Raw genomic sequence first — 22,476 nt, 5'->3', positions numbered from 1 at the left:
CTCTGGTGAATTCTCTCACCCTCCCGCGCTTCTGACTGTACCCAGTGCTTGTATGAATAAATAAATAAATAAATAAATCTTAAAAAAAAATTAAAAAAAAAAAAAATAAAATAAATATATATATATATATATATATATATATATAATATATATATAATGCTAACCATATATGCCAGGCATTGTGCTAGAATATGGCACAAGCTTTACAGAGAAGATTGGGGGTTGGTGATAAGGAAGGTTGATTCCAGGGAGAGAGAACTACATGGGCAAAACCCATGTGGAAATAACAGAAAAATACAGAGTGCTTTCAGAAAATCACAAATGAAAAATCCAAAAAACACAAAGAACCTATCAGAGAATAGTGAGACTTAAAAGATAGGTTATAGCTAACTTTTAAAAATCAATAACAGGGCCTCCCAACTGCTGCTGGCTTGCGAAGCTGCCCGCAGCCTCTGCAGCGCCGGTTTGATTCCCGGCTGCCGGGCAAGGGTCCCACATGGCGTGCAGACCTCTCCTGCCGCCCGCTGCTCCCCTCAGCAGTGTACTTCATCAGTCTGCCTGTTCTGTTCCCCGCTCTGACTCTGGTGAATTCTCTCACCCTCCCACGCTTCTGACTGTACCCAATGCTTGTATAAATAAATAAAATGAATCTTTAAAAAAAATCAATAACAAAAATGTACTGTGTAGCTGTCTTACTTTCAAGACCTTAAGCTAGGACTCAGGAATTCGAAGATGAGTAAGACATAATGTCTACAGCCAAAGAATTCTCAATTTAATGGGGGAGAAAGACATAAAAGCAAATGCCTATACCAAAACACAAACTCTGAGTACAATTTTCAAAGGATGAAAAAGAGTTCTGAGAATACAGAATAATTTGAAATTAATTCTGTCTGGAGGATCTCACAAGGCTTCATGAAAGAAGAAGCTGAATAAAACATTTAGAAGCAGGACTAATAGACAAAGAACAACACATGACATGGGGCAAATATGCCAAAATATAAAGCAATTATGGGACACAATTTATCAGCCCTGACTGTAGTTTAGGACACAGAGAAGATCAAGAAGGGAAAGAGACTAGAAAGGTAAGTTAAGAGTAGGGCAAGGTTGGGGGAATATCATAGAGATGAGGATTTGAAACTTAAGTAGGCAACACCCATCATACAAGATTTCTGAGCAAGAAAATAATGTTATAGGAAAAAAAGCTAAACTACAAAGGAATTTTGTTAAGGTCAGAACTTTAGTAAATAAAACCTAATATCCAGTGAATATAAAATTTAAAAGACATTAAATCTTAGAGCACCATTCAACTAAATATTTTCTAAATTTGTGCAAAAACAGACAAAAATAAAAATGTATTTATTCTATTTTTACAGCGGTACTATTTCGATTCATATGCTCCTTGCACAATAGCAGTATAAATTTTTATGGCATAGAATGAACAGGCAGCTTGGAGAATTTTCTTTATAAAAGCAGGTTAGGACCATGTGTCTTTTACACTGTCTTTTGGAAATAAAGGACCCAGACCAGTTAACAGAAGTCTCACTTCTTTTGGACAGCTCTACATCTGTGGGTACCTTTGGGTTCTGATTTCAAGTATTCAAAAACTAAAAACTTATACAGTTGAAATGAACAATTTTTCTAACAAAACAAAGGAATTATCTTTCTTCAGAGACAAGTTTAAAAAATTTTTTCATAGATCAACTGGAGGAAAAAATTCTTCTTTACTGGCAAGATAAATTTCTAAGCCCAAACTAATAGACCTTCTGGACTAGGTTGTCATGAGTTGGGTTTTCTAAAGAATTCATGTTCCTTAGATACATTGATCAATAGAGCAAGTAGATCAGATCTTAAAGTACAAAGAGATAGTGGTCACCTTAAAGACTTTCGTAAATAACTCAGAGTTAATAATACAGCTAGTTATAAGGAAAATATCAATAAGAATTAACCTAATGTAGGAAGAATTTTTTCAAGTGGGAATGCTACACATTGGTTCAGGGTTTTTTTTAAGATTTATTTTTATTTATACAAGAACTGGGGTACAGGCCAGAGGCATGGGAGGGTGAGAGAATTCCCAAGAGACAGAGTGGGGAGCAGAACAGGCAGAATGACCAAAATACACTGCTGAAGGGAACAGTGGGGTGAGACAAGAGAGGTCTGCCATGCCATTTGGGTATCTCCCTGGCCAGTCAGGAATCAAACCCCCTGTGGACAGCTTCACAGTGCTGCGTTCAACCTGCTGCGCCACCAGGGAGGCCCCACATTGGTTCAGTTTTAAGGAGGTTAATTAACAGGAAATAAAAAAATACCTCTAAACATTTATAAAATAATTTAGTTTTCCAAATTTTTCAAAAATACCCAGTATATATGGACTGAATGTCCAATATATACATAAAATACACCATATTAAATACAACAAATAATACTGACCTTGTTCTGTAGGAAATGGTTATCCAAGTCTACCTTTTCAAACTGATCAGGTACTTGATGACTGGTACAGCTGAAATTAATTGGAAATCCTTCACAAACTTCCCAACTAAGAAAAGTAAAATTTAATTATTTTTGTTAGAATAAAATGTATTTATTTACATACTCTTTAATCTATTCACATAATAATTTGTACATCTTATACTCTTTTTTTGGGGGGGGGGGCCCTCGCCAGTGGCAGGGGATCGAACTGGCACTGCAGAGGCTGCAGGCAACCTCGCAACCCAGCACTCAACCGCTGGCCACCAGGGGAGGCCCTGTGCATCTTATATTCTTATAGCAAAAGAAAAACCAATATGTAGCTTGTAACCTATTTAGACAGAAATTTGTAAAGTGCTTGGCACCCAAAATTTGGAAAGAAGGCTTTAAATTTTTTACTTTGTAATTATTTATCAGGATATTCCCTGCCTAATTATTAGTAGAACAGAGGATAAAACATGATTTTTAATCTAACAGCATCACTCATACGGAAGATCATCTTCAAAACTGATTTTATATTTTAAATCCATTGGGTTATGAATAATAAGGGATGTTTTCATACTTATAATGTCAGTATGAAGCACATACATTTGGTATTTTTAGAGAATCTTAAGAGGCAGTGCATTGTAATGGATAAACAGACAAAATACAAACTACAGAGATTGGGTTTCATTCTTACTGCAGTCAAGTCACTTATTTTAAAAGTGAGTCAGACTTTAACCTAAACAAAAGGAACTGGCTCAAAATAGATATGTTAGGACATACCATATGGCATGCTATTCAACAGGAACCATTGTTGGGACTAATAGTAATTTTTATTAATACTCTTGAGAAACATAAATATGATTATTAAGCTTTCAATTAATGACCCACTTTAGTACATAGAAAGAAAATTCAATCTAGTTCAAACTTAAGTAAGTTATCTTCCAAATTACTCAATAAAGATAGTTCCATATTGTTATACTTTGGGACCCTAGATCTAATTTGAATCCATTTAATAAAACAGCATTCATTGCATCTGGGGAAGTAAAATTAAAAAAAAAAATACATAAAAATATGAACTTAAAAACATAAGTTCCTACAAAGAACATGCAATGGAACACAGACAATTTGTTCAATAAATGGTGCTGGGAAAACTGGACCACCACATGCAAAAAAATGAAACTAGACCACTACCTCTCACCATGCATAAAAATCAACTCAAAATGGATAAGAGAACTGGACATAAGACCTGAAACCATAGAATATATGGAAGAAAATACAGGTAAAACACTACAAGACACACATCACAATAACATCTTCAAAGACTCATCACCCAAAGCAAAGATAGTCAAGGAAAAGATAAACACCTGGGATTACATCACACTGAAAAGCTTCTGTACAGCAAAAGAGACATTTACCAAAACAGAGACACACCCCACTGACTGGGAAAAAAATCTTTGCACTCCTGTCAACTGATAAGGGAGTGATCACAAAGATATATAAGAACTCACAGGACTCAACAAAAACAAAATAATCAATCCAGTCAAGAACTTAAAATATATTTCTCCAAAGAGAAAATGCAAATGGCCAACAGACATATGAAAAAATGTTCACTGATACAAAAATCCTCAATAAAATTTTAGCTATCAGAATCCAACAATGTATCCATAAGATAATTCACCACGACCAAGTTGGATTCATTCCAGGGGCACAAGGATGGTTTAACATCCGAAAATCAATCAACGTTATCCAACACATCAACAAAAAGAAATATAAAAACCATATGATAATATCAATAGATGCTGAGAAAGCTTTCGACAAAGTGCAACACCTCATGATAAAAGCCCTTGAAATTCTTGGGATACAAGGAACATACCTCAACATCATAAAGGCCATCTATGACAAGCCAACAGCCAGTATCATTCTCAATGGTGAAAAGCTGAAAGCAATTCCATTAAGATCTGGAACAAGACAAGGATGTCCACTCTCACCACTGCTTTTCAATATAATACTGGAAGTCCTAGCCAGAGCAATAAGACAAGAGAAAGACATCCAAGGAATCCAAATAGGAAAAGAAGAAGTCAAACTATTACTATTTGCAGATGATATGATAATATACATAGAGAACCCCAAAATCTCCACAGAAAAACTAATTCAACTCATCAATCAATTCAGTAAAGTGGCAGGATACAAAATCAACACGCAAAAGTCAGTAGCCTTCCTATACACAAACAATAAATCTGAAGAAGAAGAAATAAAAAAAACCACCCCTTTTATTATCGAAACAAAAAAAATCAAATATTTGGGAATAAATCTAACAAAAGAGGTAAAGGACCTATACAAAGAAAACTATAAAACACTGTTAAAAGAAATAGAAGAAGACACAAAGAAATGGAAAGACATCCCCTGCTCATGGATTGGAAGAATAAACATTATTAAAATGGCCATCCTACCAAAAGCAATATACAGATTCAATGCTATTCCAATCAAAATCTCAATGGCATTCTTCAAAGAAATAGAACAATTATTGATGAAATTCATATGGAATCACCAAAAACCCCGAATAGCCAAAGCTCTACTGAAAAAAAAAGAAGGAAATGGAGGCATCACACTCCCAGACTTCAAACTCTACTACAAAGCCATAATCATCAAAACTGCATGGTATTGGAACAAGAACAGACATACAGACCAATGGAATCGAATAGAAAATCCAGAAATAAACCCACAGATTTATGGTCAACTAATCTTTGACAAAGGAGCGAAGACTGCATTGGAGCAAAGAAAGTTTGTTCAATAAGTGGTGCTGGGAAAACTGGGTCGCTACATGCAAAAGAATGAAGCTTGACCACTACCTCACACCATACACAAAAATCAACTCAAAATGGATTAAAGAACTAGACATAAGACCTGAAACCATAAAATACATAGAAGGAAATATAGGCGAAACACTACGGGATTTGCACATCAAAGACATCTTTACAGACACATCACCCAAAGCAGTGATAGTGAAGAGAAAGATAAACAGCTGGGACTACATCAAATTAAAGAGCTTCTGCACAGCAAAAGAGACAATAACAAAAACAAAGAGAAACCCCACCAACTGGGAGAACATTTTTGCACCCAACACTAATGATAAAGGACTGATCACAAAAATCTGCAAAGAGCTGATGAGACTCAGCAACAACAAAGAAAATAATCCAGTCAAAAAATGGGCAGAAGAGCTAAAAAGAAACTTCTCTGAAGAGGAAATGCAAATGGCCAACAGACATATGAAAAAATGTTCAACATCACTTGTAATCAGGGAAATGCAAATCAAAACTACCATGAGATACCATCTCACACCAGTGAGAATGGCACATATTAAAAAAACTAGCAACAACAAATGTTGGCGAGGATGTGGAGAAAAAGGAACTCTTGTGCACTGTTGGTGGGAGTGCAAACTGGTCCAACCACTATGGAGAGCTGTGTGGAGATTTCTGGACCTACTAAACATAGAGCTTCCATATGATCCAGCAATTCCACTCCTAGGTATTTACCCAAAGGACACAGAAACATCAATTCCAAAGAGCACCTGCACTCCTATGTTTATAGCAGCACTGTTTACAATAGCTAAGCTTTGGAAACAACCCAAATGCCCAAAAATAGATGACTGGATCAAGAAGATGTGGTACATATATACCATGGAATATTACTCAGCATTCAAAAAAGATAAACACATGCAATTTGCAGCAACATGGATGGCACTGGAAGGGATCATGCTCAGCGAAATAAGCCAAAAAGAAAAAGAAAAATACCGGATGGTCTCACTCATAGCAGGAATCTAGAAAACTTAAATAAGGGACCAGGAAAATGAATATAAGAAAGTGAAAATCAAAATCAACAAAAAACTATGAACCAGAGACACTTTTTGGGGGTGGGGGGCGGGAGGGGAAGGATTGGGGTCAGAATGGGGCGTTTGCAATTGTATGGGGGAATATAAAAATAAAATTTAATATTTAAAAAAAAAAAAAAAAGTGAAAAACACTCAGAATCCCGTAAAAGTTGTTTTAACGTTTCAAGCCAGATTTAGAATTTCAGTTCTTTGAGACTTTATGTGAATACAGGAAAAGTAAAGTTCAAAAGCTTTAGTTGACCATGATTCACTTTTATTTTATTTTATTTTTTTTTTAATAGAGGCATGTTTTTATTTAAAAAAAAAAAAAAAAAGAAAAAATGTTCAACATCCCTTATAATCAGGGAAATGCAAATCAAAACCACATTGAAATACCACCTTACACCAGTAAGAATGGCACATATCTATATCTAAAAAACAAGCAACAACAAAAGTTGGCGAGGATGTGGTGAAAAAGGAACTCTCCTACATTGCTCGTGGGAGTGCAAACAGGTCCAACCACCATGGAGAGCTGTCTGGAGGTTCCTCAGTCTACTAAAAATGGAGCTACCATATGACCCGTCAATTCCTAGGGATCTAGCCAAAGGACACAAAAACAGTGATTCAAAAGAGCACCCATACCCCTATGTTTATTGCAGCACTATTTACAATAGGTAAAACCTGGAAACAACCCAAATGCCCAAAATTAGATGACTGGCTGAAGAAGATGTGGTACATATACACAATGGAATATTATTCAGCAATCAAAAAAGATAAACTCATGCCATTTGCAGCAATGTGGATGGAGCTAGAAGGAATTATGCTCAGTGAAATAAGCCAGAAGGAAAGAGAAAAACATCACATGGTTTCACTTAGAGCAGGAATATAGGAGAACCAAGTAAGACATCAGTGTAAAAAAATAATAATAGTACAAAACACAACAAAGCAAAAATGGACAACAATTATAAACCAGAGACACCCTGGAGGGGAGGAGGAGGGAGAGGGATCAGAGGGAGGGAGGGAGGAGCACAGGGGACTGAGGTGATGGTGCACAGGTGCATTGGGGAAGGAAACTCTATGGGGACTAAACCTGAGGGGGTGGGGGGAAGCAAATATTGTTTAAAAATGAACAATTATGTAAAAAAATAAAATTAATAAAAAACAAAACAAATATAAGCTCCTAGATAAAAATTAAAAGGAAATAGTCTAGACAAATTCAACAAGTTGGAAAGAGATTACTGCACATGAAATACATCTTTTCATAAATGAAAATGCCTATAAAAAGATTGCTGATGAGTTATTTTCTATTCTTAAAGAAAAAAAGGGGCCTCCCTGGTGGCACAGGTGGTTGAGCGCTGCACTGTGAATCTGTCCACAACCTCTGCAACCTTTGATCCCAGCCAGCCGGGGAGAAACCCACATGGTGCAGCAGACCTCTCCTGTCTCGCCTGCTGCTCCCCTCAGCAGTTTATTTCATCAGTCTGCCTGTTCTGTTCCCAGCTCTGTCTCTGGTGAATCCTCTCACCCTCCTGCACATCTGGCCTGTACCCCAGTTCTTGTATAAATAAATAAATCTTTTTAAAAAAAGAAGAAGAAAAGAAAAAGAGAACAAGATAAAGCAGACTCACATCTTGCCTGGAAAGTACAAATAGTCATTAGGGGACAGAGATGTTGTTTAAATAACTACAAAGGAAGATCATAGAATTTGTCTTTGAAGACACATTGAGCAACAGGTTGACACTAGCTGGACTGAGTGACCTCATCAGACAGTTTTTGGTTATCTGGATTTGCTCTCTACTTCAGGCTTTCACATATATATTAGACAAGTTGTAATGTATTAAAAGTTAAAGTTTTGCTGCCTACTATCCAAAAGTAGAATGATCTTGTGAAACCTTTTGTAAGTCAAAATAGCATAAAACAAGAAGCAATTACCATTAATTTATATGAAAAAAAAATCATACCAAACAACACACAAATACATAAAATAACACTAACTATGGTTAAAACAGAAATGATATGATAAATAGACTACCAGTATAAAATAGTTGCCAGGGAAGGCTTGACAGTGCCACCCTTGCTGCTCAGAGTGCTAGCTCTAGGGCTACTGCAAAACAAACTGAATGCTATTTTGCTTTTTGTCATAAAAGAAAAAAATCCTCTTGGGACTTCCTTTGGTTAGTGAAAAGAGGTACTAATGTAGGTCTTTTGTAAAAGTGAAATGGTGAAATTCTAACTTTCACACAGTAAGGGAAAGCAGTACTCAATAGCCACAAAGTATGTTCTCATCATCATAGAAAGATCTCCTGGACAGTGCTGGACAGTGGTCAAGCACCCAGTTCTTAAGGAAGACAATCTGTGGTAAAAATATGAATGGAACTGGAGGGGATTGTGCTAAGTGAAATAAGCCAGAAGGGGAAAGACAAAGAGTGTTTGATTTACTGATATGTCAAAAATAAAGGAAGAGACAGAACTAAAACCAAAACAAACCCTAGATATTGCTGTAGAATTAACGATACCAGAAGGGAGTGGCGGTGGTCCCTAAAAGCGGGGAGGGGATCCAATGGTCGATGGTAGAGGATTGATTATAGGTACTTTGGTGGTGGGTGTGGTGTGGTAACATACACCTGAAAAACTGTGAACCTATACCCCTAAATAACCCCTAAGTCACATATGGTGATGTGACTGCTACCTAATTTAAAACGTATACATTATAGGGAGAAAAAAAGAAAAACAATTGAGGTAATAAGCATCCTGACTCTATTGAGTGTTGACCATAGGCCAAACACAGTTCTAAATGAGTTAGGTAAGAACTTATTTAATCCTCAAAACAATTATTTTATTCCCATTATTATCTATTAAAATAATTGTTTTGAGGATTAAATAAGTTCTTACCTAACTCATTTAGAACTGTGCTTGGCCTATGGTCAACACTGAGTAATTGCAGATTTCATTATTTGCAGATAAGAAACTGACACCTATATGCTCATCGACAATGCTGAGCAAAAACAAGGATGCTTGCCCAGGTCCTCAAACTAGGGTTATTCTGTTTTCTAGCCCACCAAACCTACAGCATATTGCTTTTGGTTTCAATTTATTATCATCAAATAAAATGCTTAGATATGCACACTCAGACAAAAAAGCCACATTATTTAAAATATTAATAATTCCATATAAAACTATTAATTATGAGACATCCACTAAAAACAATTTTTACATTTCAGACAAAATTGCAAAGCAGACATTAGTTTTTTCAATGCCCCATATTTTTTTTTAAACTTGAGGAAAGTTAATGGCAAGCTGTTTTTGTTTTTGTTTTTTTTTTTAGGAACTAACTCATTACATGATGAAACAAGTCAATAAAATGAACAAATACTTATTTAAGACAATTCAAAGTACATCTTTTAATGTTTCAATCTCTCACTCTGGGAAATCCTGAATTAGGTGAAGTAGACTACTTTAACCAAGCACATATTAATTTACTTGTCACATCCAGGTAGCAGAACAGCATTAGGATCCAAGAAGGTTTTATATGCAATTGTAATACCATGTCTGGCAAATGCAGTCACTTGGTCAAAGGTCAAACCCAAAATGGGGTTTAGTGGAGATCTGAAAAATGGGAAAAAAATTAAAGCTATATTAAAATTTATACAAGCACTGAAATTTGAGCACAAATAAATGATAAAATGCTAAAACACACAATATCATGCCTAATAAAATACATAAATACATTTCCTATTACATAACACTACTGTTGATAGCTTAAACTGACATGTGAAGTGCACATTTTAATTTATTTGGATATTATGTCAAAAATAGTCATGACATGTATAATTAAAAAAAGCAATTTCAATAATAAAAGCAAAGTATTTACTTGAGAAAAACAATTGTCATTCATATAATGTTCATTCGTTCATGTGTAACTGCAAGTATAATGTAATACACCACAATAATCTTTGGAGACTGATAAATGAATCTTTAACATTTGACTGCAAATAATTTTTGGGGAGTTCACTAAATATTACCCTGATTTGATCTAGGTTAACTTCATGGAGTACATTGTTTTAGATTAATCTAATCATTTGAGAATTACAATAAAGTGGAAAATAGATCTTTAAATAAAAGCAATATCAACTCTATCAAATATGAGCCTTTTTTCCCCCTAAAATGGTGGCAAAGACTTTACATTTAACTTTAGAACTACAGGACTCAACCAATAATGTAGTATTATTGTCAAAAACATTTAAACTGAATATAATAATGAGAAAAAGACTCTGACAAATTCAGAAATGTGAACCATTCTACAAGAAAAGTGCCTGACTCCTCAAAAAATTAATATAATAAAAAACAGAACAAAAGGTGGGGGGAATATTCCAGATTAAAGAAAATAACTAAATATAATATATGAAACTTGTTTGGATATTGGATTATAAAAAGTTATAAAATACATTTTAGGTAGTTTGATAGTAGATGACATTAAGTCATTGTTTACGGTGTTAGAATATTAGGATGTGGTGATATAGAACAACCTAGTCTTCATTATGTGACTGAAACATTTAGGGGTAAAACTTTAATGATCTTCTGGAATTAATTTTTAAAATTAATTTTAAAAGAGAGAGAAGGGAGAAATAAGAAAGGTAAAACAAGGTAGTAGCTCTTTAAATTGGTGAATCAGAATGAAGGATATATAGGTCTTCACTGCACAGTTCTTTCAAGTTTTCTGTAGATGGTAATTTTTCAAAATAAAAATTGAGGGAAAAATAATTAAAGGAGTTAAAATAAAAGCAGATATTGGCAAAATCATCTTTTGAAAATGAGTAGCCTGAACTCAACAAATATCATTCACATTAGAATTGATCCCTGAAAATAAGTATCTTAGTGCATACTGCACATTTTCTCAATGTATTTTAAAATAGATGGAAATAACTTTTTCACATAAATTTTAGAATTTCCAATAGTAGAAAAATGCTGTAATTTTCTCTAGTGTTTTATACTGGACTCAAACCTAGAAAAAAAAATTATTACATTAAAATAGCAACAAATATATACACCTCTGATACAATCCTCAGTTGATTTCAGTAAATTCCAAATACTTAGCATTTTACTAGTTATCCCACGAATATGATCCAATTAACCAAGAATAAGTATTTGATCTTATCAAAACACCATGTTGTAGCAAATATCATTAAAAACATCAAAATTAGTCATTGTTTTCACTTTAACAAAGATATTAAGAAGAAATAACAATGACACACATTTTATTCAATCCTTTCCTTGTCACTGGAAGAGCTTGCTAAATTATTCAAGAAATCTTGCCACTTTAAAATTCATCACCGTTTTTATCATTGTAAAACAATTCTCACACTGTAATTAAATTACATTTGAAAATCTGCTATGGATAAAGCACCAGTCCTTACAGATTTTTTAATTCTAAAAACTACACAGCATAAAAAATTATGAAATATTTTAACTTTATTGGGACAAAGTAAGATTTTATAGTATGCCATCTGCAACTTAACCTACCAACTTCTTCCCAAACCTTCATGGAGTTCTGAGTGGATTTGTTTCATGGTTTGAAATTTTGACTCTAAGAAAATATAGTAAATCCAATCATCTCCTAGTTCTGTTATTTTCATTATAAATATATGATCAATTATAATCTACAAGCAAAATTATGTCCCCTCTTCTGTCCTAAAGATAAAGAGCCTTAAAAAAATCAAAAGTACAGAGAAAAGCATGTTAAGTTTCCTGACAAGCAGTTTCAGAGTTCATCTGGATGTGTCCTGTCAAAATATGCATACATTTCCAAGCTAGTCCACACAACAGCCCAGTTCATCAGTGCCTATAGACTGCAACCTTTTTCTTTTCTCAGAAATGCAGATAATTTTATGCAGGAATTTACCAATCTACTAAAATTTACACAATGCTCAGCAATAACCAGTAATTATTGTGGTATAATATGAGGCGCTTTTGAGGAATATAACTTTGATAGGATAGGGCTTACAAGCTTTACCAATTTATCTTTAGCTGTGCTGTCATTGGTGCTTAAAAGGTTAAGACTTTATTTGTGAAAACATAGAGAGATAGTGGGGAATCATGTTGTCTACAGCTTCATAAATCTTGCTTAAGATCCTTTTCAATTACCATCCATTTCTCCTTTAAAAAGGGACAAAAAAATAGAGGAGTGGAAGCAGGTCAGGGCAGTGTGCGACAATGACAGTGTGATGGGCTTGCGCCCCCCGTGGCGTTTCCATCTGCTATCATTAAGGTGACTACTCAGACATGAACAAATCCCACTTGCTGTGCTGACAGGCAGACTTCAAGAACTATGACAAGGCATTAAGACAGAAAGTCAGAAAGAGAGAGAGAGAAAGATGTCATATCCCACAAACAATACTGCCTTACACACGCAAAAAAAAAAAAGGCCCCTAAAATTTTGTTTGAATTAAAAGTAATTTTTTTCATAAGGGGTATTACTTGCTTCTCAACTCTCCTTTTAAAATTAACTTGTCCCTAAGAAGATTGAGAACAGAGAATAAACACCTTGCTCCTACCTGTATGCTTTACCATAAGAGACCCAAATTTTTTGCTCATTCTTCAGCAAAAGCGGATTCTTAATTTCTTGACCATGCTCATCATAAAGCCGGGCTGAAGAAAAATTGAGGCCTGGTGTGCTGCTGGAAGAATCTTGAAGCTTTTGATGAATCTTGAGAAGTAACTGTTGGTGAAAAAAAAAAAAAAGAAAGAAAGAAAAAGAGGAGGAGAAAGAAGACATAACCTAAACTGTGAACATCTGTTAAAAAAAAAAAGGCTCTATAACAAATGAAGTCCAAACAAATGATAATTAAATTCATATAGAATGTTAAAAGAAGTGTGAAATGACGGCAATGTTTAGCTCAGTGTAAAGTAACAAAATGAGCACGGGCTTTTAACCAGCAGGGGGTGCCACAGGCTTGTGATTGAGCTCTGACCCTTTGGCACAGGGACTGAAAGCAGATGTGACAGTCTTACAGAAAGAGCATTTAGCTTTTCTACACACGGGAACGAGCCTCTTTGATAAGGGTTACGCTTTTCTTGTCTGAGCTACACATCTTAGGGTAGGGTCCTTCCAGAGCACGTTCAAGTTTTACAATCAGCAATCTCCCCATCCCCAGCTAACCTCAGATCACCAATGGTGGAGTAATTCAACCACTTATAGGATTGCAAAAATAATGACTTTCAGTCTACATCGGCTCACTGAGAAGAACTCTTCCTGGATGTAATTTAATTAAGGGCCCTGTAAAAGCTTGCAAGCACTTTCAATAATGAATGTTTTCAAGTTGTGAATAAGACATAATTGAAGTGTGAAGTATGAAATGTTGTCATTTAATATTTGAAATAGTAGCATTTCCAAAGTTCATTTCTAACATTAGGGTCTCTAAATTATCAAGATATTTTTAATTTTAGCCATCTTTCAAATCTAAAGTAAATCTAACCTTAACTGTGTTGCATACAAAATTTTACGATATTTTTTCAGAGTTATCTATCACCTTTGAGTGTTCAGGTTTATGCTCTTTCTTGCCTGCTCTCTGCCCACACCATCCATCACTCTCTTCTTTCCTCGTTTTTCTAACAGGCTTCCTTTTCTTCTCTCTCTTGTCAGTTCCTGTGTCTCTCAATTTCTTGTTACTCTGTAATCTCGGCAGGGATGCAGATGGAGTTGTAGCCTTTTCTTGCCTATCTGCTGTTCAGGCTGCCTTTTTTTTTTTTTTTTTTTTTTTTTTTCCTTTTTGGCTCCTATTATTTCCTATTGAAGGTACATTGAGAAATGCTAAATTAAGAGGAAAGAAGAGAAAAATTCAATCCTGTCATTTGTCTCGGGTTTTCTTACCTTTCGGCTATAAACCCTTCACCAAGTAAGGTATTTTTTTCAACTGGTAACTAAGAGTTATGCTTTGCTCTGATTAGAGATAATTGTACTCCAACTACATCAGATCTACCTTGTTTTATCAGTTCTACATTACCAAATTTTTAGCCTCAGAAAGGCTGAAAAATCACATTTTTCATTTCATTAAAGTTAATACTTCTCATCCAGCATAGCTAACTGACTACTGATTACGAATACTGACTATTGATGATTCTCCTTAGGCAAAACTATTAGAATAGTAAAAATATGCATTGTTTTGTTTTATCATTGGACCCACAAGCATATTTTGAAATCTGTAGATTGTGTTTACAAAGCCCTACATTTATTTCTGTGTGGTCTCAGTCCTTCCGCTTATTTTTTTGTAGCTTTGCTATTATTTCAGAAGACATGTAATGTTGATCATTTTAAAAATCACAGTGATTTTGTTTTACAGCCATCACCTTTTTGTATGGGGGAAAAAGATGAAAGAAAGATTTAAGGCTAGATCCAGGAGAGAAATGCGTACACAAGGAACAGGGGTGTGTGGTAGAGAAGGGATGTGAACACCTGACCACTTAACCAAATTCACTTTCCCAGGAGTTGCATTGTAATCTCTATTTTCTCAACTTGGTGACAGACTGCATTTTAGGTGTTCAAAGATGAGCATTCGACAGCCTACGGGAGGTAAAGGCCTCAGTGCCTTTCATCTCTAGGTCATTGGTTAGGGCTGGGTTATGGTGACCAAAAATTGTGATAATCTTCACCCATTTATCTTTAAAGCTATCATCACCAGTTCTTTATAGGATAAGAATTTGTTTAGAGACCTCAGAAGAGTGTGAAACATCTTAGGCCGGTGATTGAGACAAGCGAGTACCAAGGGAACAGTCACGCTTGGGTATCAGAGTACTTTCCCGAAGAGTTTTATCATGCCCCAAATTGCAAGATTTTCCCCCAAATTTACTTGCATTTAGTAGCAAAGCACAGATCAATTTTAGTATGTAAAAAACGAACTTTCTATGAAATATTATAAAACTTTCTATAAAATATTATCTTTATATATAACAATAAAAATATTATCTTCAATTTTAAAATGAACCCTAAAGCAAAATATTCAAATGTGAAAAGAGGGAAGATGGGTGAATTCTAGAAGGTTCTTGTATTATAGCGATTTGTATAGTAAGGGGCGTGGTGGTAAAAAGAAACCTGTCAAGGATCTGGCTCCTTCTCTCCCTAATCAATCAAGGTAGCATTTCCATTTCTTTGGGACCCAGCTAATGATTGGAGGAGTGTCCTAACTCTGTGCAACTTTTGTGACTACTGCAAAGGCAGTAGATACCACCAAGATTAGGTAAGTCTGAAGGTACTGAACTGAAGGGGGGAAAAAGGAGCAACTTTCTAAACAAAGGGCAAGCAACAGTCCCCAATACTGGTATGCATTCAGGTGCATAAACCCAATTTGTAAACAACAGGGCTTCAGTATCCTTTTATTTGAGACAAAGACCCAAAGTAAAGACCCTCAAGGTGCTGTTTTTGCCCGAGAAACATTCCAAATGTCTAGAAAGTAGGTGAAGGTAAGAGTTCCTAAGATAAACTATTTGGATTTGCTCCCATGAGCACAGAAGACCAAGATTGCAGGTTAGCGTAGTTATTAAAAATACCCTATACCCAGAATATACCCTTCATTGAATATCACATCATAAGGGTAAATAAGAGGGCAATCCCAGAGTCCAGAGTAGAAAGATTTCCAATTGAAGAAGCATAGTTAAGGTTAAGATGCTATTAAGAGGCCAGGAATTATACTAAAGCTGAGAGCCTAAGGTATTTGGAAATCAAGCTAAAAACTATCAACCTTTACAGATCAGCAAATGACTGATCTTTTCAAAACAACTTCAAAGATGTGATTGTCTAAATTAACTAGAAGTAACTTGGAAGACAATTAGTCATAGTCAGTAAACTTACTCTTTCCATCATATCTCCAGTTTGAGTTGGATTATTTGACCCCAAATCTTTTCTGCTGATACAAAGAGAGATCTCTCCAGTGTCTTTACCATTTTCAAATATCTGAAAAATAAATGCATTCAAAATCACAAATAAATACATATGCTGATGTACACATACCCATACATCATATATAAATGCAGGTAGTCCTGACTTTGCATGGTACTCCTTCAGCAGAAAGTCCTGCATATGGAAACGGTACAAACCAAGGTCACCTATATGAATACATGCAAGTAGTAAGTGGCAATGAAACTAAAACAGTACAAAAAAGTTCCTTATTTCTCCTGTTGGTTTTAGTGTCTTAAACCTGACAGGCATTTCCCCAAATCTGAAACTAGAAGGACACATGGATCTTAAAGGGGAAATCACTAACTACAGAGGATGTTTAAATGGGACAAAGTGTCAAGAGAAGGTCAACTAGCAATCAATTAACCAGCTCACATTATTCTTCTTGAAAAACATGAAGCCACAAATTACATGAGAAAAGATTGGTTTATATTTAAAATATGTAAGTTTTCAACTCATCTTTCATCTTACTGCAAAAAAATTGAATGTGACAGATTTATTGCATAATAGTAAGATGAAAGCCATCCATTCTAAGTGCATATTTACATATACGCAACAAGTCATTGAGAATACATGGTGCAACACACTCAATGTGGGGGGAAAGGTTAGCAAATATTCAGGTTAGAAGAATCTGAAGAAACCAGTCCTGACAGGAGAAATCCACTGGAGTGAACACCTCCCTTGGACCATGTTGAGTGTCCTTGTGGGGTGTGCCATTCACAAGCTGAGAAGGGAGGCAAGCCTGACGAATAATTTCAGTTCTGGCTTTTCCATTTATTTTCTTCTCAAAAGTTCTTTTCCTCATGTTCTGACACAGCAATGTAGCCATTCTATTTATTTCTAGAGAATACAATTTGGGAGAATACTTTGTCTAAAAAGATAGAAAATTATCTTTTCTACTTCTGAGATGGTTTGAAAGTTAATGCATGAGTCCTAGCCTCATTTGAGAAATAACGTGCTTCAACAACACTTCCTTAGGTTTTTGTCAAAAAAAAAAAAAAAAAAAAAAACCACACGATTTTTTTTTTTTAAAGGGCAATATGCTCAAGAAATGTGTGTTTGTTCCCTTCGGTGCTTTTTGTGGTCCTGATTGTCCAGTGGAGGTGGTATAGTTGTCTTCCTTGGGTACAATGATGTTTCATACCCCGCAGTATCTTTTCCCAGTGGGTATTTTTAAAGCCTCTTTTGTAAGTAAAAATATAATTTCTGAGCAAGAACTCTTTCTGCTTTCACAAAGAATTTTATAAACCCAACAGTGGCCTACAAGCCTATGCAAAGCAATGCGGGAAGAGAATCATCATCTAAACAATCACTTAAGAGATCTAATCTGGAACAAAATAACAGAGATTTTTAGCAAAGATGGTGCAATTCCAGATGGTATGCATTCTGTAAAGTTAGAGTTGACAAATCTTGTCTCAGTTTGGAGAACTCATTGATATTCTTTTGTCAAGACTTGTAAGACATGGAATCAGATGCGGCAAGTAATATTCTAGAAAATAGCAGTGTGAGTGCTTACTGCCAGACTAAGAAGGAAATAGGATTTGGTCAAGACATCAGACCTTCATTAGCTCACTGCTTTCTTCACTCTCTCCAATAAGTCTTCCCTTCCATGTCCAGAAATGTGTTCTCAAAAAGAGGTGTTTTTGTGTTTAAGAGTAGGTGTTTAAATGAAATGTTTTCCTTTCCTTTTATGAGAAGTCATTCATATAATGGTTTTATTTTCTGTATGTCTACAAAATAAAAATTCTCCAACTGAAATCTTATGAGATTCTGCTTTTCTTAAGATTCAGTTCTAATTTTTAGGTCTACGTTACTATGTACATTCTTAAAAAATCCAAATGTTATATTACTTTGTTCTGTCTTTGTAATGAGTACTTTTATTTCTATTGTCCAATGTCTGAACAAAGATATCTCTTTATCCAGAGTTTCTGTGATCACTTGACTAGATAGAGAAAAATAGAAAATAATTTTCTGCTGTCTGATTCTTGACTTAAGAAAAACCAACTACTGGGCCTCCCCTGGTGGCGCAGCGGTTGAGTGCTAGGTTGTGAAGCTGCCCGCAGCCTCTGCAGCGCCGGTTCAATGCCCGGCCGCAGGGCGAGGGTCCCACATGGCACGCAGACCTCTCCTGCCTTCCCCTCAGCATTGTACTTCGCCCATCTGCCTGTTCTGCTCTCCCCACTCTGGCTCTGGTGAATTCTCTCACCCTCCCGCGCTTCTGACTGTACCCAGTGCTTGTATAAATAAATAAATAAATCTTGAAAAAAAAAAAGAGAAAAAGAAAAAGAAAAACCAACTACTGCGTTGGCTTCCCAGTGGCCCTGTGCATGGCCTCATTTCCCTGTTTCTAAAATTAAATTCTCAACCTTGGAGCAGGATGATGCAAAAAGTCAGCTGGGGCTAGTCTTGGGTCCCAAGAAGTAGAACTTTAAAAACTGTTTAACCTTCTTGAAAAACATGGTAGCTAACAACTACTGAAGAAACACATAAGACTAAGAATGTACTTCTGTGCATTTATTTATAAAAAGTACTAAGTTTTGGGAGGGTAGTTTGCACACACTATTTAGTCTTCACTTTTCTTCAAGTCAATATTGCAATTCTTGAACAGGGTTAAATTAAAGTAACACCTACATTTCACTGCAATTTACTAAGTAATCAATTCATTCATCCAACAAATATTTGTTGAGTGCCTCCCATATGCCAACCATTGTTGAAGTGCTTAAGCCAATGCAATACAATTCCTGTTATTGAACAATACACATGAAGTAAATCATAGAGCATGAGTCATTTTGGGAGTTCTGAAGTTTATACAATTTGATGGGACTTCTTTAAAAAAAAAAAGAATGCAAAATTACAAATGTAAAACTAGATACAAAATATTCATTTAAAGCTAGAAAAGAGGCCTTCCTGGTGGTGCAGAGGTTAAAGACACAGCACTATCAAGCTATCTCCAGCCACTGCAGCATGAGTTCGATTCCTGGCAGGCCAGGGGGCAACCCACGTGGCACAGCAGACCTCTCCTGTCTCACCCACTGCTCCCCTCAGCAGTGTATTTCAGTAGATCTGCCTGTTCTGCTCCCCACTCTCTCTGGTGAATCCTGTCACCTCCCACATTTCTGGTCTACACCCCAGTTCTTGTATGCATGAATAAATAAATATTTAAAAATAAATAAAGCGAGAAAAGAAATTATGACTACTCGTATTAATAGGCTCACACATAGCAAAAGCATTATAAAAGTCACACTATATTTGATTAACTACCCAGTACACTTTTTTTGGCCCAATTGTCTTTGATTGCATGAAAAATGTTAGGATAGATGTCAAATTTGAGAAAATCATAATTAGGTATCTTTACAATGTGAGCTGTGAAATATGGAAGAATTTTCTACAAATAAGTTGACTATTAATTTTACATGTTTCTCTTCCACTCACCACATACTTTTGGTGCTGGGCACTTTAGTGCACAATCAGGAAGCAATACACTCTGGCTAGCAAGGAGTAGCTGTCTTTCTGGAAGTTCTTCCCACATCAGGATGGCTGACTATATAGGAAAGTGACTGTAAACCACTAGTTATAGCCCATTTCACCCAATTCAATGTATCCCAAACTCATTTTCCTCTTAGCCAGACCTCAAAAATGCCTGGATCCCTTAATTACCACCTGGTGCAAGGGCAAGTGTGATTGAGAGGAAGGAGTATAGAAAGAGACAATGGTTTTAACCAATTATAGTTAAAATATATTACATTGGGATATTTTACAGAAACATGTGGCCATGTGACTAAATCACCAGAGCCTCTCCCAGGGCTCTGGAAGGGGGCTACACAGGGAAGAAGTACTGAAGCTTAAATTTCATCTACTTCATGGTAAATACACCTTTGAGAGGGTAGTAGGTGATAAGTGCTGTGTATTTACTGTGAAGATTTTATGGAAATAGTAAACAAAACTGGGGAATGTTTACCTGAATGGGAAGTTTTGAGCTAATATGATTCTCTGATGAGTTTGCCTGGCATATTTATGACATCCCTTTAAGGACTCTGTAAGGCTAGTTTGGTGCCACTGCCCAGCTTTTAATGCCATCTATAAGTCTGGTTAAGAACTAGCTGTGGGGGGAACAGCAGGTTCCCAAACCCTCCATAACTACCGGGCAGACCACCCAGGAAGCTCCTCTGTGCGTGAGTGGAAGGCCAAACACCTAAGCTTCAGATGCCTCGGGATGCAATGCTGTCAAGAGGCAGTAATAGAAAAATGACACCACAGCATGCAGCCAAAAGTTGGGAGGCCTTATGGTAACAGGATTTACTAGTAGAGGTCTGGTGAAGAAAAGGAATACAGAAAAGCCACACAAAACTATTTGACATATTTTAAGTGAATATAACTAAACATGTTGAAATAACGTTAACCTGCACATTGTTTTAGATTGTGGTACCCAGAAAATAGACTTTGTTACCAAGATTTACCTGCAGGAAGTTTACTGGGGAATATTGTCAGCAGCAACTGGTGAGGTGAAAGAAGAGGAGGCAGCAGAGTAAGGTGAAATGGGATGTGATGCAGTTGCAGCAGAAGCCTCTAGTGGGAGCTCTAGAGCTGGGATGGTCCTTCAGCCTTGTTCAGAATGAAGGCAAAAGAGCCATGCCTTTGCTTTGTCTGCCCACTAAATGTTGGATGTAAGCGATCCCCTCCCAAGAAGTGGGTCTAATCTTGGGAAAGCAGATCCTTTGTACCAAAGACAACTGTCCATAGGAAGTAGCTGTGGCAATTGGAGGGGTGGGGATGGGCTAGAGGGGTGGTTATCTCAGGTCTGAATAGGGAATCTCAGCAGTATCCACAATACACGTGCATCGTAATTGAGGGAGCTGGACTCATAATCACACACATCAAATCACTCAATACTCAGAGCAACTGGATTTTACAGGTGAGTCTCAGAGAGGTTAAATGACTTGCCCCAGCCAAATCCACTCATAAGGGCAGGGAGATCTTCAGAAATCAAGTCCTAGGATGTTTTCAATTTCAAATATCAAAGTGTAATCAGACATCTAGTATTAGAGGCGCTAATAATATGACAATTTTTAATGGCATAGGAAAGAATTTCATAGTATTTTTTTTTTTTTTACTTAAGTCAAAGAACATGAAAATTGAACTATTTTTCCTATGTGAGAAGTTACTTAGTCATGAAAAAATCTTTATCCAGTCAGAATTCAAAGCCACCTTTGGAGACAGAAACCCAGCACTAACTGAATATTTTATATACACTAAATCAAATAAATTTACTTACTTTTATTTTTTTTCATTCTATAGACTTGCAAGACAATTTTTTTAATTACTTTTCACAAGTCAGTTTTTAATGTATCCATTTTCTGTATTTTCTCAAATGCATAATATACAATAACATTAAACATATTTAACTTTAAAATTCAGATAAGGTGATAATCACAAGCAAATATAAGAATTATAGGACTTAGATAATGAAAATTTAAACAATGAATTAGTGTGTTCATAATACGTATAGGGAAAATGACTAACAAATGACTAACAAATGTCTGTAAGTAGTATTTAACAGGTTATGAATGACCAATGTATTTTACCCCAAAATAAAAAAGCACTTATGTGAAAACAAATTGTATAATTGTTAAACTTCAATCAGTCAAATGGTTCATGAAACAAAAAAATCAAATAGATTTTAAAGGCCAGAAAAGGCAGACTTAAGAAAATAATTTTAAAAGAGGTGTTTTACATTTCTTCTGTAAGTTACAGCATAGTTTACCACTTAGAGGATATAAATGGTAACTGCCTAAAGAGTTGGATTTTGGGGGTGAGCCAACAGACTGACTTCAAAATAACTCCCCTCTCACTATGCCAATACCTGGTAAGAGATTTATTCCTTTGTCACAATTATAATACCTCAGCTCTCAGAGAAAATGGCATTCAGCTGTGGGTTTTTTTGTTTGTTTGTTTTTTGGGGATCGAACTGGCGCTGCAGAGGCTGCGGGCAGCCTTGCAAGCCAGCTCTCAACCGCTATGCCACCAGGGGAGGCCCACATTCAGCTGTTTTGGTTGTTGATCCTTGAGGCTGTGATTTTCAGCCTCAGCTCTTTGGAATCCCTCAGAGGACCTGGAGCAGGACTAGTAGTTAGTGGGTGAGAGTGGGAGATTTTAGTCCCCAGTGGGAATCAAACCTGAAAAGTGAGTGAATCAAACCAGGGGGCTCCCACCATCC

The 22,476-nt window shown here is 36.0% G+C and overlaps 1 protein-coding gene across 1 annotated transcript in view; it reads right to left on the bottom strand.

The window, feature by feature from the left end:
* Nucleotides 1–22,476, bottom strand: part of DCDC1 (doublecortin domain containing 1) — a 333,033-nt gene that overhangs the window by 155,767 nt on the left and 154,790 nt on the right. The window contains exons 12-15 of the mRNA XM_054699296.1: nt 16,158–16,259; nt 12,868–13,031; nt 9,797–9,922; nt 2,428–2,533 (exon numbers count right to left, since the gene is read on the bottom strand). Of these exons, the coding sequence (XP_054555271.1) occupies nt 2,428–2,533; nt 9,797–9,922; nt 12,868–13,031; nt 16,158–16,259 (498 nt within the window). The remainder of the gene's footprint in view (nt 1–2,427; nt 2,534–9,796; nt 9,923–12,867; nt 13,032–16,157; nt 16,260–22,476) is intronic.

The sequence above is a fragment of the Talpa occidentalis genome, unplaced genomic scaffold (genome assembly GCF_014898055.3).
Source record: "Talpa occidentalis isolate TD23 unplaced genomic scaffold, MPIMG_talOcc4v2.1 talOcc4.3, whole genome shotgun sequence".
In the NCBI taxonomy this organism is placed as follows: Eukaryota; Metazoa; Chordata; class Mammalia; order Eulipotyphla; family Talpidae; genus Talpa; species Talpa occidentalis.
Note: the sequence above shows the minus strand (reverse complement) of the source record. Positions and strands in the feature narration are given on the sequence as shown.